The sequence below is a fragment of the Saccostrea cucullata genome, unplaced genomic scaffold, assembly GCF_032062105.1.
Source record: "Saccostrea cucullata isolate Sc308-1 unplaced genomic scaffold, CSIRO_AGI_Scuc_v1 ctg7774, whole genome shotgun sequence".
NCBI classification, from domain to species: Eukaryota; Metazoa; Mollusca; class Bivalvia; order Ostreida; family Ostreidae; genus Saccostrea; species Saccostrea cuccullata.
In genome coordinates this window covers 33,422-60,172 of record NW_026940484.1, presented here as the reverse complement: position 1 = coordinate 60,172, position 26,751 = coordinate 33,422, and the positions used below count along the sequence as shown (strand labels likewise).

General features: G+C 32.2%; 1 protein-coding gene across 1 annotated transcript; it reads right to left on the bottom strand.

The window, feature by feature from the left end:
- Positions 1-3,263: 3,263 nt before the first annotated feature.
- LOC134255487 (insulin-like growth factor-binding protein complex acid labile subunit) lies at positions 3,264-23,487 on the bottom strand. Its single transcript, XM_062738023.1, has 10 exons — positions 23,234-23,487; positions 19,196-19,267; positions 10,448-10,519; positions 10,110-10,181; positions 9,640-9,711; positions 9,300-9,371; positions 8,844-8,918; positions 8,442-8,513; positions 5,500-5,571; positions 3,264-3,454 (listed from the first exon to the last, which is right to left on the bottom strand). Exons 1-10 carry the CDS (start codon positions 23,479-23,481, stop codon positions 3,406-3,408), a joined length of 876 nt encoding a protein of 291 aa, XP_062594007.1. The 5' UTR covers positions 23,482-23,487; the 3' UTR covers positions 3,264-3,405.
- Positions 23,488-26,751: the final 3,264 nt, after the last annotated feature.

Here is a 26,751-nt window from a genome sequence, read left to right as displayed (position 1 = left end):
CAGCATATCATCGAGGTATTTCTTAACAACTGAAATTCCTATGAATTTTCAACCAAAAGAAGAGAATTCTAATATTAACAAGCTCCATAATTCAAATAAAACTGTTATTAATGATGAATAAATTTTCTTTTTGTAAATTGTGTACGTTATTGATTATTAACAACGTTATGCCAATATCACAGTTGCAAAAGTCAACAGGTGAAAACAAATGTCGCTATTGTGACGTCACATAACGCTGCTTTGACGTAGAACGACATAGGTTCTCCCTTAAGTACCGGTTAAAACAGATCTTTTTATCTAAATAATTGAATTCCTCTGTATGTTTGATGTATAGCTTATTTACTGTTCCTTTAATTTTATGTAATGGTTTCTTTATAACATTTACCCGAAAGACAAATATGTAAGATAATATGTAAGATAAAGTAACTGCATTAAAACATGTTATTTCTTACATTCGTAAACTAAAGAATAATTCCAATAACAAATAAGGAAAAAAAAACATTCCACTTTTCCTTTTATTTTCTTTGATGCTTTTTGAATGAACAAATAAAGAATAAATGAATAAATAAATATAACAAAATTCAATTTTTAAAAGTTTTTTTTTATTATTAACACCACTACGTAGTGAAATTAATGAAATTTTATTCAACCCTACCCATGTGTTCGGGACCTTTTTTCTGTGTACTGCAAAGTATAAAACTCGACGATTTCAGAGTAGCTCTGACAGTATCTCTGGCGAGAGTTAGTGAGACTTTAGCGAGATAGGGTAAATTAGTTACGGAAATGTGGCAAGGAAGTGAGTAGCACGTTGAGACACGGTAAACAGCGCAGGGATGATAAGGAAGCATACAAAACATTTTACCTTGACTAGATCAGTGTTATATTATGACGTCATAGTAGGCCAAATGACGTTAATTTTATAAAACAAGTTTTCATAATATTGGTATTTACAAATGTAATTTAACTCTAGAAAATGAATAGATACATGTATACAATAACAAAACTAAAATGTTTTTATTTAGTTATGCTGTATCTGTCATATTTATTATAGTATGGTATTGTTGTTCTGCTTTTTTATTACGGAAAATTTCGCTATAAATAGAAGACACGTAATGCCGTGGCGGTGGTGCACACCTTTGCATAAGACACTCTTTTATCTGTATGCAATTGTTAATAACAATTTACCTTTATCAGTGGTTTTGATAATTTATCAATCTTAATTTTCTTTAAAAAGTCAAATTTCCCAAAAAATAACTTATATGCTTCCTTAACATACCCGCGAGAAAAGTTATGTTGCGTTTTAGTTTTCACAACCCTATAATATCATTCTGTAGAAATGTACTTCAATCGATCTCTATTGAATTCAATCAAGTTTAAATTATAAGTATTCTTTATGATACAATTTTCTGCTGTTCATGCACTTAAATTTCGTTTTTGACAAATATTTTGCATAAGAACCTGACCTATGTTTTTTGGCGTCAGATTAGCAAAGAGGCACCAATGTGACTTTAACTGACAATCATCTGAATGAGAAATGCATTATGGGTTACTACGAATACCATAGGAATTTTATGCTTGATATATTCCTTGATTGTACTATCGGTGAATACAATTGTCAGGTGGATTCCCTGGCCAACACACGTGATCACGAGTATGGTTGTATAAAAAATGTTTTGTCCATTTAAACAGCTGTTAAATGCATACGAGCGTTCATATATAGTTTCTAATGTTTGCATTTTGTTCATAAAACTTTTTTCATCTTGCACTCCACTGACATGATCATAGATTGACCTGAACCACTTGTTCGAAGTAACATGTAAATATGTTTTTGGCGTAAACGTACTCAATCAACAATTGTTCAATCCCTTTGTGCCCATTAATGGCAATAGCCATATAAGGCAAGCAAAGGTTTGTCATTGTAGATGATTTTACACTTTTTTACCAGCGGCGTAGCGGTCGCTAGTGAGCTGTTTTTTTGCAGTAAACTATGATAAGATGCATTAATTGTTATTCCCCCCTCCCTTTTAGCCACCGATTTCTGTAAAAAAATAAAAGTCTTTCAGAAAGGTCTGTAAACACATTTTTCACAGGAAATGTTTTTAGAAGAAACAGACTATATATAATTTCCTGTTTACTGCCAAGTTTGTTTCTAAAACCGGTTCTACCCTATAACCTTTGAATAGGTAAACCTAAACCACGTGTCTTGAATTTAAATTACAATAACATTAGAAGGGGTGATATTAGTTTTGTAAACTGATTTTAAATCATACCAAATAAATTGAATTTTACCATGCTGTTCTATTCTGTCCGTCATTTGAGTTTGTTTCAATATAAATTTAAACACGAGTGAGCAAAAGGTAGGTCATACTACCATGCATAAAATTTTTGATTCAATGCATGTGACTTTATATATTGATTATAGTTTTATTCACATAAGAAACTCCCTGAGGGAAAATAAATTTTACGGGCGAAGAAATCTTCATGTCCCCCGAATATTCATGAAATAAATCGTTTCTGCGTCAACCTTCCATTGTATTATATCAGATCCTTTCACTACTGAATTAAATATCCCCTTAGATTCCAAAAAAAAATCCCCTGTTGTCCCCCTGTCAGTCCCTGACATTTTCCTGTCTCTCCCTGATCTTCTCTTATGATACCCTGTCGTTGTCCCTGCTCTTCCTGTCCACTCCCTGTCGTTGTACCTGCCTACCCTGTCTACTCCCTGTCGTCCCCTGATATTCTCTGATCTCCCTGTCCAGTCCCTCCCGTCCCCTGTCATTGTCCCATTGAAAAATTAATATTGTGCATAATGAGACGATTATTTTGATATCCATCATCGACTTAAAATAATAAAAAATCGTTTCATATCCTAATAAAATACTTTGTAGCATATTTCAGTAAATAAATAAAATAAAACTTATAAATAAGATTTTGGGGATATAAATGAGTGTTTAATGAATGAATGAATAAATAATGAATAAATTTATTCAATTCTTATTATTTATTTATTTATCTATTTATTCATTCATTCTTAATTCATTGTACTTGAAGATTTATTTACATAAGAAAATAAATGAATAAAATAGATTTATAGTTTATTAAATAATTTTTATGTATTACTTAGACATTTATTTTATCAATGCATTTATATTTCATTCCTTTCAATTAATTCTTTATTCATTTTATTCATTAGAAGAAAAGTTACATGCCTAGATTTCATAATGTATTCTCGAATGTTTAAACCAGTTCTTTTACAAAGACAGTTATTATGCTCAAAGATGTTTCGAAGTAGATCAAATAAAAAGTGAAAAAGTTTTTTTTTAAATATATATAAAAGGTTTATAAACAATATGTATATGCCGTCTAGCATCACAAGACGCAATAAATTGGTAATTTATTTCTTCTTTAGAATCGATGCAATTCTCTGCCGTTCTTTCCTCGAAATGCTACCAAACTAAAAAAATCAAATTGATACAAGTAATAGAAACTAAATTACAGGGGATTTAGTTTATGCATTAGTTAATGCATTTAAAAATGTGTTAATTTTTTACTAAGTCTATATATTCAAAAATAAGCTAAAGTTTTCAAGACTATATCATTTTTCACTCTTAAATGCAACTAAAATATATTTTGAACTCCTTTTCTTGGCTAAAATAAATGTCAGGGGACGACAGGGGCAAGTTATTAAAGGCAGGGACAACGACAGGGGACGACAGGGACTGGACAGGGAGATCAGAGAATGTCAGGGGACGACAAGGAGTAGACAGGGTAGGCAAAGACAACGACAGGGAACGATAGGGACTGTTCAGGGAGAGCAGGGTATCATAGGAGGAAGTCATGGAGAGACAGGGACTGACGGGGAGACAACAAGAGTTTTTTGGAATCTAAAGGAGATATTTAAATCAGTAGTGTTTTGACATTAAGACAAAAAAAATCTACGTGGTGTAAAGATAGATATATAAAATTTCAACTCATGATAACATAATGTGAAAATAAAAAATCAAGTCAAATAAAAAAATATATAGGATTATATTCCTATGGAGTCTTTATAGACGATTTATTTTAGCGTCGAAATTCAAAGACGTTAATTCTTATCTTTTCGGCCAACAGATATACAGTAGTATGTGTCATACATTGATTTCTTTCTGTTTATTTTGAATTGTTCTTTCATAAAAGTCTGTTATTCGGAGATCTTATTATCAAAAAATATTTTCCTACGCTTTTATCAGTTTTTAAACCTCTTTTTCCCAAAAAGTGTAAACAAGTTGTATAACACATGTGCACTAGTGTATTGGGGGATGGGTGGATGAGCAGAAATTCTGGCTTCCAATCTTTTGTGACCAAAATATTCTCTCATGTTCTACCCTTCAATACAAAGTGGGGGTATAGTAAAGTTATGTCTGAGAAAAAAACGGGATCCAGTACCCCCTCCTCTTCCCCCGTTGATGGTTGATAAACACAGACGACAACATTCCTTATATAATAGATTGACACAAGACTCTTCTTTTAACAAAGCACAGAATAATTAACTGAAGAGGTACTAAGCGCTCGTAATTACATAATGAGTACTGATAAAATAAATATTTGTTCACATTATATAGAGATATGCTATAAAAAGCAAAACAAATTAGAATGATGGACATGAAGATAACTAACAACATTCAATATCAGAGTCCATAAAACAATATAAAATAAAGAATTAATGAAAATGTATTTTTACATCACGAAATGGATTTTTGAAACCAACATGATAAAGAGTTAATACAAAGTCAAGATATTTTTAAATAATATAAGAAGGAGTTGACAATAACCTGACTATATATCTATATCAAGGAATGGAGTTTTAACATAATGTAATAAAATGTTGATATAATATAAAGAAACGTTCCTATTATGCTTTTAACTTTTGGGGTAATGATAAGATTAATTATTGAACACATGTAAAAATAATACTTGACGTAATGTACTTTTTACCTCAAATATTAAAGAAATGAATTAATGTAAATAAAGATTGAATTCATGTTATAAAGTACAAATAGATTAACACAATATAATAGTATTTTCACTTCACATGATGAACTTCTGACTTCAAATCATAAAGTGCTGACATAATGGAAGAATTTTCTTAACTTCATGTAATGCATCATTCACATGATTTTAAGGTATTTGTACATCACCTCATAACAAATCGACATAACATAAAGATATGTTCACATCATGTAATGGCAAATTGAAATATTGAAATGCATAGTCTTCTTCTATAAGGCAGTGAGGACGTTCCATAAATATTAACAATTGAGATATTATTATTAAGAGAATTAATATTAAAAAAACCGAACATACATCTCTCTTATTTGGTCAATTAATATGGATTAATCAATATTTGGGATATTATAGTTTGCATGATTGATATTCCAAAAATATTTTTTTAAGTGAAGGATAAAGAACAGTTTGCAATATGAAACTTCATTACACAATACAAAACATGAGCAAACTTACAGGTTCTTCAAATTTGTCGAATCTCTGAATGCATTATCCTCTATTGCGGTTATAATGTTGTTGTCTAAATACCTGAAAGATATTGTGAAGAGCAAAAATCAAGTGCATGGATCGGTCACCCTAAATATTAATAACAATTTTACTTCTGTTTCAGAAAATTATAATCAATGACCAATTAATATTGAACAGAGATTTTTTTCAAGGAAATGAAATAAGTTAATGTCAAGAGCAATTTTTTAATGCAAAATGAATATTCTTACGTTCATTAAAAATGTAAGAGTTAATTACAGTCCCTGAAACGTTCTAATTTCCCACCTGAACAGTGAACGAACTCTAAACGAACGTTGAAAGAACGCAGAGCGAACGCTGAGGGAACAATGTGCGAAGCCTGAATGCAACTTGGTGAACTCTGTGTGAAAGTAGTGTGAACACAGAACGCGAACAGAGCGCAAACGCGAGCGCAATGTGAACGGTGAACGCAAGTTGAACGATTTATTCGGAATGACTCCGATCTTTCCCTTGCATTGAAACTATTCTATTTTAATTTTAGGTGCTAAAAATAAATGAAAAATAAATGAATAATGAAACAAATTTTCTGCCCGTACATGTACGTATGATTTTTTAATATCTATATTTTTGTAATACGATTGTTATTGCCGTAAAACATGTGTATTTGTTACCGAACGCGTGTTCTATGAACATAAAATTAAACTACTTTTTTTAGTAAATATGCTTATTCTTTTAATTAACAAAATAATGTGAACTTTAGAAGATAAATTACTTATGAAATGAATTAATTACTTTGTATCACGGTTGTAACAACTATATTTCCTTGCCAAAGCGATTCTGGGTAAAATAACGGATTGTTTTAAATTACAAATGTCTGTTGTCGCAATGCATAAATATACCTTTTTATTTTTTTATGATTATTTTAGCAAACTTCTACATGTATCTGTACATATGTAGACATTTCCCGGTCGTGATTATATTCGGTCAAAATGATGGTAAGAGGTATTCAAAATATTTTTAATAGATTAAATTTTAAAAACTAAATAAGTAATGTACTGTCATAGTTGTTATTGAGCACAGAAATGACAGAGAGAGAGAGAGAGAGAGAGAGAGAGAGAGAGAGAGAGAGAGAGAGAGAGAGTTCCAGTTGCTTATTCTGTCAATCAAAATCAATCGAGACAGTTGAGGAGTGGAAATCTTGCTTGACCAAACATGCCGAAAGCAAAGAGTCACTTAATATTTCCAAGAAGTTTTATCATTTTTCGCATCATTTCTAGATAGGATTTCAATATTTATGAAGAAAAAATAATAAGATATTGGGAATATATATACTTGGAAGGATTAAGTTTGAAATTGAATTTTAAGCACATACTCACAGCCAATTGAAAATAACTATGTCGACATGTGTATATTTTGTAATACTATTGTTTAATGACTGTTTTCATGTGTGTTTTAAGACTGAATATTTTATATTACAATAATTAAATGTTAATCAAAATATACTGAAGAATATATTTCGGGAGAAAAAAATAGGGAGGGCTCTTAATTATACCGAACGACAAACATATATTAAGTAACGGTGAAGGAAGGAATTTTTCCTCCCTTATAATAGATTTCATATAAGTAAAGAAAGTAGAAAATTTTCAAATATGTAAAATTTTAAACGATTGGTCTTTTTAAAAAAAAAACAAAAAAAACACATTTATCAGTTTAGTTCGCTCTAAAATACATAATTAACTGAATATCTGCAGTACTGCTTATAATTCTCAGAACTAGTTCTAACATGCTTTCAAGCATTTTCAAAAATACGTGTTAAAAATTATTTTTTGTATAGTTGCTGCTATTTGTAAATTAAAAGTCTTGGTTTATTAAACATCCATTACCGATTTGTCGTAATTTACACAACAACAAAATGTTGCCGTGCATGAAGTATTCGCACGTTGCCAAATTCTGAATATAATATTTTAGCATCGTTCAACATACAGGTAGGTACCTAATGTGCTGATAATAACATTCATTTTCAAGAGAAATTTCATGAATAAAGTAACAGCTATAAAGTTATAATACTAAAAATGTAAGTGTCTTATATATTTTTTTGCCATGAAATAATAATTCTTGACATACGATATCTTACTTATTATATTTTAAAAAAAAAACTGTGTAAATCCCTACCAAGAAGAAGATAAGTCCTTTTACTTCGGAGTTCCGAATGACAATAAAGACTGAAAGTTAAATGAACGGTGGACGCAAGGTGAACGCAAAGTAAACGAAACGAAGAGCGAACGGTGAAGTTTTTGTGAACGGTTAACGCAAGCGCACGATGAACGGTTAATGTAAAAACTGTGAACGGAGAGCGAGCGGTGAACGCACGTTGAACGAAAAGTGAACGGACGGAAAAATGGGAAAGTAGAACGTTTCAGGGTCTGTATCACCTGGGTATTGCTAACTAGCCTCACAATGACAATATATGGAATTTTCAGAGTATAAACTGGGTTAGTATTTCTCACATTAAGAATTAAAAAAAATAGAAAAGTATAATCACAAAAAGCATTGATCACTTGAAGACACTCTTACAGGCATCACAGTGCCAACCTAGGTATGTTACATGTAACATTTACAATTTAAACTTAATTATCTGTCAATCAGAACTAATTATTCCTTTGAAGCCATAGATTGTCTCAAGTATATACTCGTCAAATATTTCAGCAAAATCAAGTGAGTTACATGTATTCTAATGATCATTACTCAAGTTCAGACAAACATTAATGTAAAAAAGAATCAGGGGATAATGTTATAAATGACAATGTTAAAAAAGAATCAAAAGATAATGTTACAAAAAGAATCATTCTAAAATCAAAATACAGGATATCATACTTTAGGGGATTTATAATTCAAAAGTATATATGTCTAGAAACGCTCAGAAAAGAACTTACAATTCCCGTAACCTCGTCCACCCAGTAAATATGTTGTCCTTTACTATATTTAGCTTGTTGTTGCCTAGAACCCTTAAAAATGGAAGTTAATGTGAAGAGGAAGTTTTTTATGCAAAATAAATGTTCCTTCAGTCCATTAAAAAAAAGACACGAGTAAAGTATGATGTGGATTATTCCTACTAGCTTCAAAATGCCAATACATTGAATTTATACGCCATACTCAGGGTAGGGGCAGTTAACGCCTTATAAACTGCAAAGAGTCATTGACTATTAATATCCCAGAAATATTTTAAATACCGAACTTAGTGTTTTTTTTAAAAATGTTTTAATCAATTGAATGAACTCGGGACATTATAGTTTGGAGAATTGAAATTAAAAAAAATATTTAAAGAAAAAACTTACATAGACCCAAGTGTTTTTTTCAAGTCTTTGAAAGCATTGTATTCTATTGAAGATATACTGTTGAAATGTAAAATCCTGAAAGATATTGTGAAGATTAAATGTCAAATGCGTGAATTTTACTAGCCTCACAATGCCAACACAGGTACATTAAATATTAACAAGTATAACCTCAAACTATCTATCTGAAGTACGTACCCTTCATTGACTTAATTATTCCTTTGAATCCTTAGATTGCTAAGTGTATATACTAGTAATATTTTTTGTTATTAAATCAAATGATATCCATATATAATACTGTACGTTATTCAGGTTTTGGCAAACATTTAAGTAAAACAAATCCAGACGACCCTGGTACTATTCTAACACTGATGATTAGAAACATAGAAAATTATACCTTGTTGGATTGATTTTCAAAAAAAAAATGTATAATTAGGAACTTTTAGAAATAAAACTTACAAGAAACCCAAGTTCCTTAAACCAGTAAATGTGTTATTCTTTACTGCAGTTAGTTTGTTCCGGTCCAAATATCTAAAAAGAAAAATGAAGAGATGATGCCAAAAGGAATTTTTTTTTACAAAATAAATTGAACATACAAAAATTAGATAAGAATAAATTATCACGTGGATAATTCTTACTAGCTTTACAAGGCCAATGCATAAAATTTGCACGTTACATACACTGGATAGGGACAGTAAGCGCTTTATAAATTGCAAAGAGTCATTGAAATATGAATGCATGGAAACTATAGTTTGGACTATTGATTTCCCCCAAAAATATTTTTAAAAAAGGAACTTACAGTCTCTTTAGATCTGTCAAACCACTGAATGCATTATCGTCAATTGTGGTTATTCTGTTTTCACTTAGAAACCTGAAATATATTGTGACGAGTGAATGTCAAGTGTAGGTATTTGTTTCTAACTCTCACCAGTCTCACAATGCCAACACAGGTATATTAAATTTTAATATGTATAACCTCAAATTATACATTCGGTAATCTGAATTACGTATCCTGCATTTAATTAATTATTCCTCTGAATCCTTACTTGCTCATGTGTATACTTGTCACATTTTCTCAAATAATCAAGTGAGTTACATGTATCATTTTGTTCGTTATTCAGGTTCGGGAAAATATATAAGCAAGAAAATCAAGAAGACTCTGTTATTATTCTAACATTGTTGATTAAAAACATAGTACAGTATACCTTGTTGGATTGATTCTCCAAAAATAATTATATATAATCATGAATTCTTAAAAATAAAACTTACAAGTTAAACAAGTCCCTCAAATCAGTAAATGTGTTATTCTTTACTGCAGTTAGCATGTTCCGGTCCAAATATCTAAAAACAAAATGAAGAGTTGATGCCAAAAGGAATTTTTTTTGCAAATTAAATTGTACTTACAAAAATTAGATAAGAATAAATTATCACGTGGATAATTCTTACTAGCTTTACAAGGCCAAAACATAAAATTTGCACGTTACATACACTGGATAGGGACAGATAGCGCTTTATAAATTGCGAAGAGTCATTGAATTATGAATGCAAGGAAAACTATAGTTTGGACTATTGATTTCCTCCAAAAATAATTTAAATAACGAACTTACAATGTATGTAGTTTTGTCAAACCACTGAATGCATTATCTTCGATTGTGGTTATCCTGTTGTCGGTTAGTTTCCTGAAATATATTGTAGAGAGTGAAGGTCAAGTGTAGGTAAATGTTCATAACTCTCACCAGTCTCACGATGCCAACACAGATATATGAAATTTTAATATGTATAACCTCAACTTATTCATTCGGTCATCTGAATTACATATCGTGCATTTACTTTCTTAGTCTTTTGAATCCTTAGACTGCACAGTGTAAACGTACTCGTCACATATTTCATATATAGTACAGTGTAAAAATTTGGATTCCAAATTGTCGCCCGCCCTACACCCGGGTTTCATGATTTAAACAATTTAGAATTTACACTTCCCAAGGATGTATCATGTTTTTACAAAACGTTTTAGATTTCTAGCCAAAGAGTTCCTCAGAACAAGATTTTTTTTAAAAAAAATCTTTATATCATAATGTAAAACTTTGGTTCCATTTGTGGCCCGCCATACCCCTGGGGGTCATGATTTAACAATTTAAAATCTACACTACCCAAAGATGATTTCATAAGTTTCAGCTTTTCTGGCCTAGTAGTTTTGGAGAAGAAGATTTTTTAAGGTTTATTCCTATTTAAAACTTCGTTCGGCCATGGTGGCCCCGCCCTACCCCCGGGGCACATAGTTTAAACAAACCTGAATCATTACTATCTGAGCATGATTTCACATGATTTTCATCTTACCTGAAGTGGTCCTTAAAAAAAATCAGTCTTTCCGATATATTTCTATGTAAAATTTTGATTCCCTTATTTGGTCCCACCCTACCCCCGGGGGTCATGATTTGAACAATTTAGAATCTACACTAGCTTAAGATGCTTTCATAAAAGTTTCAGATTTTCTGACCCAGTGGTTTTTATGAAGAAGATTTTAAAAAGATTTTTCCGATAAATTCGTATGTAAAACTTTGATCGGCCATTGTGGCCCCACCTTAGCATCTGGGGTCATGATGTGAACAAATTTACGGGGGGCGACTGAGGTTTCATTGCGTGAAAACTACAATAGCGAAACTCTTCATTTTTTTACCATAGATAACTTACATTAACGTTAGTGTACATGCAAAGTTCATGCGAAATCTACCGTCCAGATATTTGTAAGGGACTATCTCAAATTATAGGTACATTTACTATAGGATTATAAAGGTAAGTGCCAATTTTTAGCACTTTCAAGCAAATTATACAAATACTACAATAGCGTTTTGATTCAAACTATAATATATGATGAGAAATGCTATATTGTACGTTAAGTGTAATAAACTCAAAATTCTACCGTCTATTTGCCAGAGGGGACATATCAAAAAACCCAAAAAAGGAATTTTCCTGTTTTTATAGAGTACCACCAATTAAGACGTGTACAAATGTATTATAAAAAAAAATGATAACAGTTATGGAGGTATTCTAAAATGTCTATGTTTAAATTTCAAGAGCATATGTTTATTTCTTTTTATTTAATAAAATTTTATTACCCCTTTCTTTCAGAGCTTCGGTTAATCATAACGTCAAAACCAATCTATAACGACGCCAAGCTACCTAGCAGTTGCAAAATCGGATACAAATTCAGTTATATGAAATTGTAACTACCTTTTTAACCCTGTAATTTCGAAAGTTTTTGAAATGTTATTAATCAAGTGAGATAAGTTACTTTAAAACAGTAAATACGCATCATTTTTCTATGATTCAATGAAAACTAAAGTCGGCCCCCTCAAATTTTTAAAGTTTTTTTTTCTATATATTTCTATGTAAAATTTTGATTCCCTTATTTGGTCCCACCCTACCCCCGGGGGTCATGATTTGAACAATTTAGAATTTACACTACACCAGGATGCTTTCACATAAGTGTAAGCTTATCTGGCAGAGTGGTTCTTGCGAAGAAGATTTTTAAAGTTTTGTCCTATATATTTCTATGTAAATTTTGATTCCCTATTATGGCCCCGCCCTGTAATGTTTAAGTGCAAACGTTTGTGATAAACAGAATTTCGAGCAGTTTGTTTATATTTGCTAATGCTGAACTCTGAATGCTTTAGACATTAATTGCTTTAATCTTACGATCCAACAAATCCTAGATTCAGCGAGAGCTATGGAAGTCTCACAACTCCAAGCCTCCTGTATGGAAGACCATAAGAGTCAAGACGTACATCTAAATGCTACAAACAGGAAAGTGAGTTCGTCTAAACAAAGGAAACAAAGGCAATTGTGGAAAGGAATTGCCACATAAAGTTAGACCGTGCCCAGCAAAGGACAAAGCATGTAACAAATGCAAGAAAATTGGACATTTTGCAAAGCAGTGTAGGTCTGGCCAGAAACAGGATACAAGAAATTTCAACCGCACACCCAAATCAAAGAAACCTGGTGTCAACAATTTGGATAATGACAGTAGTGATGAAGAATATGCTTTTGGATTACAAATATGTGCAACAAAATCTTTGCCTATCGCAAATGTGAAAATAAATGGGATTAAAGTTGACATGCTGGTGGATTCCGGACCAAGTGTTACTGTCATGGATGAGTCGACGTTTGAAAGAGTAAGTCGCAAGAAACTAATTAAATTGTCAAAATCAAATGCTAAATTTCGTGCTTACGGAACGAGAGCGGCGTTACCAATAAGAGGTAAATTTTGAGCTGAAATAGAATCTAAACTCGAGATTATCGACACTGAAATTCTTGTGGTGAAGAGTGCAAGTGGATGTTTTACTTAGCTGCGCTGACGCACAAAAGCTTGGACTCATTTCGATTACAATAAATACCGTAGACCAAAATGAAAATACTGACCAACCCAGTATACTAACGAGATTTGCTGATCGATTTGAGGGGATAGGAAAGCTGAAAGATTTTCAAGTGAAACTTCACATTGACGAAACAGTGAAGCCTATTGCGCAACCACATCGCGTTTCCGTTTCACCGACGAAAGAAATTAGAACAAGAGCTGAAGAAACTCGAAGAAATGGACATCATAGAAAAAGTTGATGGACCAACTCCGTGGGTGTCACCAATTTTAGCAGCTCCAAAGCCTAAAAATCCTGACCAAGTGAGAGTTTGTATTGACATGAGAAGAGCTAACAAAGCCATACTGAGAGAACGCCATGTCATGCCTACAATCGATGAACTTGTCACTGATTTGAATGGAGCTAAAATATTCTCTAAACTGGACCTAAACAAAGGCTATCACCAACTTGAGTTAGCACCAGAATCGAGATATATCACAACATTTTCATCACATATTGGACTGTTTCGCTACAAAAGGTTTATTTTTGGAATAAATTCGGCAGCTGAAGTTTTCCAGGCGGTCATCCAACAAACCATTTAAGGAATACCTGGAACCCGCAATATAAGTGATGATATTATTGTGTATGGCAATTCCCAGCAGGAACACGACAATTCGTTACAGTTACTCTTAACTCGACTGCGGGAACGCAATCTAACGCTCAACAAAGATAAGTGTGAGTTTAACAAAAGAAAGCTTGAATTCTTTGATTTATTTTCTCTGAAAATGGAAATCAGCTGACCCCAAGAAAGTTGAGGCAATCAAACATGCAGAAATTCCCAAAAATGCATCTGAAATGCGCAGTTTCCTTCGCATGGCTAATTACTGCGCACGATTCATCAAGGATTTCACCACACTATCACAACCTCCACGTGAACTGACCAAAAAGAATCAACGATGAACATGGGAAAAGAAGCATGAACAGGCAATACAGAATATCAAGGACGCATTGACTAGTAGTGCAGTTATGTCCTATTTTGACCCTTCAAGGAGCACAGAAGTCATTGTCGACGCAAGTCCCGTCGGACTAGGAGCTATTCTTACTCAAATTGATGGAAATGGTGACCAAAAAGTTATTTCCTATGGAAGTAAAACGCTTTCTCCAGTGGAACAACGGTACTCTCAGACGGAACGTTAAAGCCTTGCAATTGTCTGGAGTTGCGAACATTTTCACCTTTATCTGCTTGGAAACACATCTGACCTTGTGACAGATCATAAGCCACTGGAATTGATATTTGGAAACCCTACTTCAAAACCACCAGCCAGAATTGAGAGATGGGCATGGAAAACTACAGCTGTATGATTTCCACATTAAGTACAAACCTGGAAAGTTCAACCCAAGTGAGTATATCTCACGTCACCCAATTCGTCAAGAAAATGATAAATCATTCTCTGTTGAAAATTGCATCCATTTTGTAGTCCAGACAAACATCCCGAAATCAATGACTCTGGATGAAATTCAGAAAGCTTCTGACAACGATGTACTGATACGAGATATTCGAGATGCAGTGAGGAGTGGATCATGGACTGTTTTCAAGAAATCAACAAGACCAGACTGGCAATCTGTATATAAACTGAAGGATGAATTGACTCTTTCGGATACCGGGATAGTTCTCCGAAAGGACAAACTGTTTGTTCCACACTCACTCAGAAAACACGTTATAAGTTTAGCACACGAAGGACATCAAGGTATCGTAAAAACGAAGTCGTTGCTAAGGGAAAAAGTTTGGTTTCCGGGCATTGATAAACAAGTTGAGTCGACACTAAAGAACTGTTTACCTTGCCAAGTTACGACAGAAACAAAACATCTCGAGCCGTTGAAGATGTCACCTTTACCAAGTGGACCATGGACGGAATTTTCAATGGATTTTTGTGGGTCATTTCCCTCGGGAGATTATCTTATGGTTGCTACAGTGGCTGGAACGTTATTGTTGACAACTTACACGTACGATCACGTTACACGAACAATTCCGCACGATTAACGCACGATTAAACCTGTTACACGAACGATCTTTCACGTTCACGATTCTACACGTTACACGATCTTACACGATAGTTAACGCAAACGCACGTTTCTTCACTCAAAATAGTTCAAAATATTTAGGAATCAATATTTTCAAAACGAAATACTTCTTAATACTTATTTAAGATTTCAAAGAATAATCAATATTATTCATAGACTTTGAAGAAAAAAGAACGGAAATTGATATTTCAGTAACTAAATATATACAAGACTTAATATTTTAAATTAAAAATAATTATTTCTAAGGTAATTCTATGATCAAAGAAAAAGGATTTTGTTCGTTCTATTAGACAATGTACATGTATGTGGGTCGTATAATTTGATTGAATTGGATATCATGATATGCAGAAAGGGGGATACGATTGAACAAATATGGCAGCATGGAATGTCTTATATTATAAATCAAATTTTATCCTTATGTTTCTATTGATTCAATGTCTGATAAACTTGCCAATTATTCACCTTTTTTGTTTGCAGAAATTTAAAATTAAATAATTACAAATAAGCTCAAGAGATAAACACAGATAATCGAAACTTCCGAAAATCATGCCGTGTTCATGTAAATTTGTCGACTAATTTGTTATGTAAGCATTGAGAAATGTTTTTTTTTCTTTGTAAAAAAAAATATTCATTTTCAATAAATTGATTTCAAGATTTTCTTGACCACAATAAGAAGTAAATAATAATTAAAATCAGATTTTTCAAAAAGGCGTTAGAGATCTAAGTACGGTTTATCACAATATTGATCGCGCTATTTGACGAGAACTTAATATTGTACGACTTACTATATTGCTTGTTTACGGGCGATAATTAGTTCGTTCTGCATTTTTCATTTCATTTTATTTGGATTTAAATTAATAAATTAAGAAAAACAAACAAGGGAAATGCATATTTTTACAAATACAATTCCGATAAAAACTTACAAAACGAAATTTACCCGATTTTAAACGCACGATCTCGCACGATAGGGAAATACGAAATCCACACGGAAATGAAAGAAAATGACATTAAAGCTAAATTAAAAATGAAACAACATGCTGATCACTATTCTCGGGCAAAGGAAATAGATTTAGAAGTAGGAGACAACGTTTTGGTAAAACAACCAAAATCAAATAAACTGTCAACCCTGTATGAACCAAAACCACTTGAAATTTTGAAGACTAACCCAGCAGGCACGCAACGTTGTTTCATCGTTGAAAAGAGGTGGAATATAGGTTGCAACGTTAATCAACGTATTTCAACGTTGTTTCAAAGTTGAGATTTCAACGTTGAAACAACGTTGAAGCTGCAACATATTTTCAATGTTGGTTTCAACGTTGAAACAACGTTGAAACAACGTTAAAGCTGCAACAAATTCTCAACGTTTGAAGTTTATTGGTATTTCAATGTTGAAACAACGTTGAAGATTCAACATGTTTTCAACTTTAGGAAAGTTAGGAAAACAACGGGTAATGAGTATTGAGCACTTTAGTTTTTAAGGTCAAAATATAAAGGTTTCTTTAACTCTTTATATATGCGATTTTCGCAAGATACACACAGCTGTATGCATTGTTTGAAAATATCATATATATAATTATAATAATAAATGAAAAGAGTTGTGCCAGTTCAGCTAGTACCATTGTAAAATTTAATAAATTGTGAATTCATTTTTTTCTTTTTTTTTAATAGCATACATATTTATAAAATATGTTAAATATAAGCTTTTAATAAATAATGACATCTTTATCCAACATCTCACTGTAATTCCATATTACTTTAGATTTAATAAAAATAATTATTTATTCCGAAAATTAGACTCATATAGCTGCAAAATGTTATACATATTTTCAACTTTTGATGTGTGTGTTCGTCTTTAAAATATATAAAAGAAAAATTCAAACTAAAATGAATTCTCTCACAATCGTGATACTGGATTATAACTTATATAAATATTACGCAACTTGAATAAAAACAATCATTAGAATTTGAAATGTAATTGTTTATAAAGTAAAACGTAATTTGAATTCAACGTGATTTCAGCCAAATATCAACTTTTGTACAACCTAAAAATTTCAACCAAATATCAACCTAATTACAACCAATGTTAACTTTTGTTCAATGTTGATATTTGACGTTGAAACAACGTTGAAGCTTCAACGTTGCATCAACTTTCATTTGCAACCAAAATCCAACCATAAATCAACCAAAAATTCAACCTATTTTCAACGTTTATTCAACGTGTTACGTACATTGAAAAAATTTCTTTCACATCTTTATTTCTTTTACTAATAGTTTTGAAACAACGTTATGTTTCAACGTTGCCTCAACTTTCAAATGCAACCAAAATTCAACGTTGATTCAACGTTGAAGTGTTTGTCAACGTGGATTATATAAATATTACGCAACGTTTAATCAACGTTGAAATGCCTGCTGGGTAAGGGCACCATGGTCACCGCCGGGAATGATGAGAAGACAATTACAAGAAACGCGTCGCACTTCAAAAAGTTGGAAGATAAGGGAGATCAGGATGAGGAACTCGAAGTTGACGAAATACAAGTGAAGACAGATAACTCCACGAGTGAGTTACCGAGCCGTCCTTAGAGAGAAATCCGCGCACCTTAGAGACTTATTGAAGAAATGTAGACTATGATATATCTTTACGCGTGTGTATCGTGAATTTAGTGCATTAGTGATCAGAACAGTGTATTAATGGAAATACTAGCCGCAACTGTTTATATCTTCTTAGAATTAGACAATAAGTGTTGTGTCTGTTTATCTTTATCTTTATTTTGATTCCTATTTTAATTCATTTGGGATTTAATTCTATTTCAAACAAAAGGAGGGATGTAATGTTTAAGTGCAAACGTTTATGATAAACAGAATTTCGAGCAGTTTGTTTATATTTGCTGATGCTGAACTCTGAATGCTTTAGACATTAATTGCTTTAATCTTTAACTCCATCACCTCACTGGTCAGATGTTTATACTTTCCCAGGATATCATATTAACTCTGCTATTTTGTATCTTTGTTTAGCTATGTATGAATTAGTAATAGATTTGCATCCAAAGCGAAATCATGTGTTGTTCTTACTAGCAACATTATACGCCCTACCCCCAGGGGTTATGATATGAACACTTTAGAATCTATACTACCCAAGGATGCTATCACATAAGTTTAAGCTAATCTGACCCAGTAGTTCTTGAGAAGAAGATTTTGAAATTTTCCTCCACATATTTCAATGTAAAGCTTTGAATCCCGATTGTGACCCCGCCCAACCCCCAGGGGTCACGATTTGAACAATTTGGAATCTACACTACTTCAGAATGTTTCCAAATAGGTTTCAGCTTTTCTGATTAGTGGTTCTTGATATGAGGATTTTAATGACCCAACCCTATTTTTGTCTTTTCTTAATTATCTCCCCTTGTGAAAGGACTGGGCCCTTTATTTAACAATTTTAATTTTACTCAAGGATGCTTTGTGTCAAGCTTGGTTAAAATTCACCCAGTAGTTCTTGTGAAGAAGTCAAAATTGTGAAAAGTCTACAGACGGACGAACAGCTAGACAGACAGAAGGACGGACGACGGACATAATGTGATCAGAAAAGCTCGTTTGAGCCTTCGGCTAAGGTTAGGTAAATTGATAAGAGTAGATATGACGAGGATAATTCCTTCTGTCTTCATGATGCCAAACATTGACTTTACACAGTATATATACTAAGTTGGACCAGTAAACGCTTTATATGCTGCGAAGAGTCATTAAACTATGGGTGCAGGGAATTTTATAGTTTGGAAAATTAATATCCCAAATGTTTGTATAATATAAAATTTACAGTCTCTCTAATCTTGTCAAATAAATGAATGAATCAATACACGTGATAATATACATTTAAGGAATGACACTCCTTTACAAATGTACATGTATGTTTCAAAATAATAAACTTACAATTCCTCCAATTTTGTCAAATTCTTAAACACATTGTCTCCAATTGAAGTTATATTGTTGTTGTCTAGTTCTCTGAAAGATATTTTGAACAGTAAAATCAAGTGTAAGTAATTGTTGATAATTCTAACTAACCTCACAATAGAAACACAGGTTTATTGAACATGAACTTGTATAACCTCAATTTTTATATTCTGCAATCTGAACTACGTTCCTATATTAACCTGATTATTCCTTTGAATTCTTTCTTTGGTCAAAGATGAACTCGTCACATTTTTCATATCAATTAAGTGCGTTACATGTATCCCACTGTTCCTTATTCAGATAAACATTTATGTAACAAAAAATCCATTTGATGCTTCTATCGTTCTTGACATTATTAAATAATACGCGAGTTTCGAGATTGTAACTGTCCTACGATAGAGGCACAAAAAAATCATTTCTAGCATTGAGGTGGGACAGTTTGTTTCTGTATACAAACGTGCATAAATAAATTGACTATATTTAGGGCTTTTAAAATTTATTAAATGTTATAGAAAGATATTTATGTTAAGCAGTGATGCATTTGATGAATTTATCAACTATGCATATTTAAAAATCTACTTTAAATTATAGGTTACTTGAAAACAAATGAAACGTCATAGTCTTTATAAAAAGTAACCGATTTTCTTGATTGAATAAACATTGTCTTAAAAGTTAGTGGGTTTTTTTAAAGTTACAATATGGAAAAGAACCATGTGTCATTTAGTTTGCCAACGTGCAATGATCAGATGCATGTGTACCGTATTTATTAGAGGTCCATATCTCTTATCTCGTCTGAAAAGATTCACATCTACTGACATTTTCTTGTTTTTTGTTACAATTTTTTGGCATCAAAAAATGACGCCTTTACATTAATTTGATTATTCCCGAGTTGTATAGTGCATCCTGACAATCATGCAGTTATGATAAACCAGTATATCGATGATGCAATGTATCCAATTTATAAAATCTTTTCCTCCTGTCTGTTTACGCGGCATCGAAACTCCCCTCGTTACCAACAGAGCGCACCAAAGGAGATAATCTCGAAACTTGCGTATTCAAACACAGGTTATTATTGATAATAAATTAATACTCCCAAAACTTATATGGTAAGGAACTCATAAAAACTTGCAAAAATCTATGCTTATCAAGTAATTAAATATGCTTTTCGTTATTGTAGGAAAATTGTTTTCGAGCAGTTGTCTAAAAATAAATAGAAATGTCAAGAACCAGTCCATTTAATGCAAAATAAATATGCAATTTTTCCTTAACAAAAAAAAAAAAAAAACAGATTATCACGTGAAAATGTCTTATCTCGTTTACTCCGTATATTTGCAATGTGAGGTTAATCTTTTATTGGGCTGCTCACGACTTTTTTTTGTACTTAACAAATAATCAAAAAAAAATGAGTACTCATATTGAAAATATTCTTAAAAACGATTTAATTGTGTACAATAAGACTGATCCCCGTAGGAAGATATTGCCATGTGTGAAAAAGAATAAAATTTCCGGACTCGTCGCAAAACGCATCTTAAACCGTAGAAACATCAGATATCCATTAATGGTTGAAGGGACCAACTGTTCGTCACGATTTGATGTGTAAATCAGCTAGAAGGGCGGTTACGCATGGAATTTATCAGAGAAAGGATTCTATTTTGTAGGCAATATTTTGTGAAAGGCTACTTGTGATCAGTAATAATGAAATTCGCTGTCTGGGAAATTTGTTTTTGCGAAAGTTGATAATCAAAGCTGAAAAGCCCCCCCCCCCTCCCCCAAAAGAAAGACACGTCCGAAGTGTTAAGACTCAATGATATCTGAGTAAAAAACATTATGCTTTAACACATTCTTTACCCATTAAACAGTTTTATTTACTGCATAGTGATGACTAAATGGTGATTTAATGGTGGCTTAAAAGTAGCTTAATGGAGATCGGACATTAAGCACCTATGAGTTTGGCTAAATGGTGACTTAATGGTTGTCTAGAAGCCATAATGAAGCGGCTATAAGCTACTGCGAGGCCACCATTAACCTGCAATTAAGCAACATTGAAATGGCTAAAAGGTTACTAAATGTTGGAATATGTATCAGTTAAAGGTAGCTTAAAGTGCTTAATGGTGACTTAAAGACAGTCATTGAGCCATCATTAAGGATCTACAAGCCAATATTAAACCACGCTTAAAGCGGTGTTTAATCTTCGAAAGGGTTTACAATTAGATCATGAATCAATCACAGGATGAAAATCCACCATTCAGTCGACTGAATGATAACCGAATGCCCACTGAATGATCACTGAAAGGTCACTGAAAAGACCCTTTCCCATGACCTTTCCGTGATCATTCAGTCGACTGAATGGCACATACATTTCAGAGACCTTTCAGTTATCATTAAGTTGCATATCTTTACTGAATAATCGGCTTATTTTTTAACTTAAATATTTTATTTCACTTTTTCCTGGTATAATAACATTAAAGTTATCTAATTCCGAACAAAAATGGAGAAAAAATTAATGCAAGAAAACAAAATTTTGCACCAGACCAGAATCGTACCCGGATCTCCTGCTTGATTTGATTTGCTGACTTTATCAATTACGCCACGACTTCTTGTTGGTTGCAGTGGATTTAAAATCAATCAATTTGTAGAAATTGATGGAACAATCGGTTCATATGTTGTATCAAGGAGCTGTGATGTGTATATATCTTGTATACCTTTTGTATATTCTATGTTAGTTGTGCTGATTAATTACACATCTCCTTTCGGGATGATGACAATTATCAGCGACGGTCACCTATTCCTGTGTCAGAGATTTGAGATCGATGTAAATTCTCTATCTAGAAACTTAATTAGTAGAATGATTTTGAAACAGTTTCATTTAAAAAGCTAAAAATCTATAATATTTAGTTTCATCTACAGGAGGCATGTATAAATGATTTATTCTACTCATTTAAAAATAATTTAAAATTATGCCTTTCGAAAGCTAAAATAATTATCTGCGGTTTTGACAATTAAAAAACGAAATTTATAATATAAGGGTTCTTCCGTAAAAGGTATAAATAATATAGATTCTGTCTTATTATTTAAAACTAAATATTTCCTTGAAAAATACACGTATAAGCATTATAGAATGTGTTATACGGCATTTATTTAAACTTTGATTCGACTATCGGATCATCATTTTTTATCACTTGAAGAATATTTGTTTTCTAAATCTAATTAGAAAAATAAAAATCATTTTGAATTTATTTGTAGTATCATTTATTTTATAAATTGATAATAATTATTAAGACGTATTTTTAAGGTATCCGAATTGAATCACGATAAGAAAAAAAAAAGACACGATTAAGATTGAATAATAAATCTTAATTCAAAATATTGCTTCCTTTAAAATAGTTTTGCTAAATATTCTAAATTTAATTTTTAACTGTTTCACATAATTAAGACCATACCTACATGCCCACTTTTTTTTTCATTTTATCATTCAGATAAGGAGAACGCAAATTTAAAACCAGAATTCGATCACGATGAGCAGCAAAGACTTAATACACATAATCATGTACTTTTGTATACTACATATTGGATAATTATCCAATGAAAAAAATTTATCAAGCTCTATATCAGGAAGAGATTATGTTGATTACAGTGGCTGAGAACTGACGATCGATGTTTTGAGACATGAATACCGAAACATTTCAGCTTTAGAGTGAATCTAACTTTGTTCACGATATGATAAATACATGTCGATGGTTTAGAAGACAAGCAATGGATCTAGAAGAAAAGGTTTTATATTTCATTAATTAGTATTTCAAAATCCTTGAAGTCAGGTTGGTAAAGGACTAAAACGAAATGAATGAACTTTTGAAAGCTTTTTTTTTCTTTATTTTATATCTTCTTTTTTACATGCGAGACCACGTGACATCAAAACAGCTTATCGTCCCTAAATGAAAATCTGAAGGTAAAACATAACAGATTCCTCTTTTATGATTAACATCAAATTAGAGATAAGTTATGTGTCTAATTACTTACAATGCACACGTGTTGCTGGGGAGTGTGGAAGGTACTTCTGTTAATGCTTTATTTTTGCAGTTAGCCCGTTGTCCAGAGCAATCACTATCCCATTCACAAGAACAAGGGTCACAGGCTTCAATCACATAATCAAATAACAAAGCACAGAAAACCAACGCCCATAATAACTGATTCATCTTACAAACCGGTATGCTATGTATACGACTTGTGACAAACTCCGCAGTACTAATGAATACAAATTCCAACATACCTCAAGGTTGTTTTACACGGTGATTGCACCAGGATACGGAGTTTGCCTTATTTACATCACTTGTTTTATCCTTGATAGATGATCGTAATACAAATACATGTATCTGATGCTCTGTGATCTTTATTACCCAATTAATAATTTACAAAAAAATAAACCTTATCTGTTAACTTTGAAAATAAAACTATTGTAAACGTGGACATTTTGACGATGTGCTACTTTTGACTATATTGACATTTTTTTCTTTTCTCGTCAAAATTTACACTCGTCAAACTTCACATCATATAAATATAGCGTGGCAACAGTCATTGACCATTGTACAACATTACCCCTTAATTTTCTCGGCTTTCCCCTATTAAAACTACATCAAAGTTACTGTTAATTTCTTTTGTAATTAGTTATGACAACATAATGATATATAATCACATTTTTTAAAACCATGGAATCTTAACTAGTGTATCAAATACTACAAGCGTAATTTAGCGTCATTATCACACCCTGCTTGACCTAGTTTGTCACCTCAGGCAATTGACCGCCTATAATGAAAACGAAATACAATAAGAATATTTATTTAATTAATAGTTTGTATAATCTTACACATATTCTGTACAAAAAATAATTTTTATTGATTCCGACGCTGCATGCATTTGTATCCCTGCGAATTCATAGATTTACAACTCTTGAATAAATATTTCGATCGTCAATAATTAACACTCGTCAATTCTCCAAAGAAAAAATCGTCAATTTTTCAACTCGTCGATATAACCACGTTTACAGTACTCCAACCAAAATAAAATTATAATGCAGAACCTGGAGCTTGGATTTAATTAATGTTTTTTTGAAAATTTCTTCCGTCTTCACGGAAGACCTTATAGTGATTCTACTGTTTCTTCTTATTATTATTTTTCCGTACATCTATTAAAATGTTTTGTGCACGCGATTTCTCAAAAACTACTGGGCGTACTTTAAGGAAATTTGCAGGAATAATGTGTTATTATCTGAAGTTATTTTATCCGAGAGATTTTTTGGAAATTATATATCTGGTGCCAAGTTACGGACACTTTTCTGATTTTGAAATGACACTTTGTCCAGGGTTAATTTTTTTTCTAAACACACCACCTTTTTCATGAAAGAACGGCAAAAGGTATCACTGTGAAACTTTCAGGGATTATAGATCATGATAAGTACAATCCAGGACGCGATCATTTGTTCGTCGTCTCTACTTCCGGTCGTTACCAGGTGCAAATTTAAAAAGTCAAATTTTCTAACTTTTTTTGCAAAATTAAATTTTAAGAAGGTTAATAGACACTCTTTTAATTAGGCTAAATATATAATTTGTTTGTAAATTTATGAATCCAAACTCGAGATATAAACATTTGAAAATCTGAAGCGGGTCCAAAATGGCGGATGTCTCCGTGGAATCCGCCATTTAGCGAATAGGGGTTTACGGAGGCAGCCAAGCGTTTGGTTGAACGAAAGCAGCATAAGGATAAAAAATGTGAAGGAGTACTTGGATTGTCACGTCGTTGTTACGTTGTAATTCTTGTCAAACTAAAGTCTTAATCCATTGTCTTCTTAAACCCCTTTTTTAATTACACCAAGGAAAAACAAATTTTAAATCATGGTTAAAAGCAATGGTTTTTCAAGAAACAATATATACTAGTGTATTGTAAGTATAAATTGTGACCACTGTTTTCCAGTGCACACTTGTGTCATATTAAGTAAAGAAAAGACAACAATAGGATTTTTTTTAAAGATAACTACATGTATTTTTTAAAAGATCGTTCAATTGACTTTATATAAACATGTTTTTTCTCAATCCAAGTTATTGTATATAAATGGTATCTTGATCCTTGACCGTCGTAGAGAGAGGCATTTTTTCAGTAAAACATTTCAACATTTTCATGAAAGTGTAAGTATTCGGAATAGTCAATTTTCGTGAAAAACAGAAAATTTTTTAAAGTGAATTATTCATAGCCTTTTCACTGCTTTAGTGTCACATGCCCAGAAACGATATGTGATGTGTTTAATTTACTTTCTACACCTAGAAATTTAGGCGATAAGAACGCTCTTTTGTCATTTCATTGAAGCTATCATACCTGTTTAATAAGACATTTCAAAAGGAAAGCGCGAAAATTTTATTCGTGGCTTTTGGCGCAAAATTATGATGAGTGGCCCGCCTTTCATAATTCTAAGACATTTTCTGTGTATATACAAGTATTTACAAGTGCATTTAGAGCAGTGACCTCAATAGCGTCCTGTATAGTGCGTTCGGAATAACAAAAACGCGTGTTGGATTTTCACGCGGGTGGCCCGGGTTCGATCCCCCGTGTGTCCGTATTTTTAATCACTTTCTGTTCAGAATCGGACCTCTCGTTGCTCGCAACGAGATCGTTTCTAGTTGATATTATATTTGGGATTTTACGCTGAGTCACCGGTGCATAAATCAGATTTATTCCCCTTATAAATGAAATCATTAAAAAAATTAGCAATAACATTAACTACAATTGATAGTATAAGATGTTTCTCGTTATAATTTACAAATTGCAAACAGAGAAGAGCTAGATTACTAGAGCTGTATATTTTTAAAGTCATGTTAGAAATTAGAAATTAGCAATTAGAAGTGGGTTGTTGTATATACATGTTTGTTCATACATACAGACGTACATGCTGCACTTCATTAAAATCTCAACAGACGAATTGCGAATAAGTTTAGGATCTCACCCTCCCTTAGGTAAAATATAAATGGTTTCTGATGTGATCTGCATAATTCAAGAACATATGTTACACTTGTTTTACAATGCCATCTACAGCTGCCATGTTTCCCCTTTTGCCCCGTATGGGAACAAAGCAAAGAATAAGCTTCTCTTAAAAACACATGGCATTTCTACGCATCTGACTTGAAAAACGAGTATAGTGTGAAAAAATACTCATAACTTCGTTTATACTGGAAATATCAGAATAAATCTTGCACCGTTGCAAAGAGATAATAATTCGGTAAAATTATATACAGAATTTTTTTTATTGGTTTCCAGTTTTTTGCTAGCTTTAGTAAAAGTTTGTGCCCTATTTGAGCGATTTTGCCATCATCAAAACCAGTGCATGGGTAGCACGTTATATTTGAAAATACTTATTTCAGGTGTTTACATCCCAACCCCACTGAATCCCCCTAAAATACTTAAAATTGTTTTTTTTAATGCTCAACATGCTCAAAATTTTAACACAACAATATAATATTTCTTAATATATTTTATAATCATTTTCAGAAACT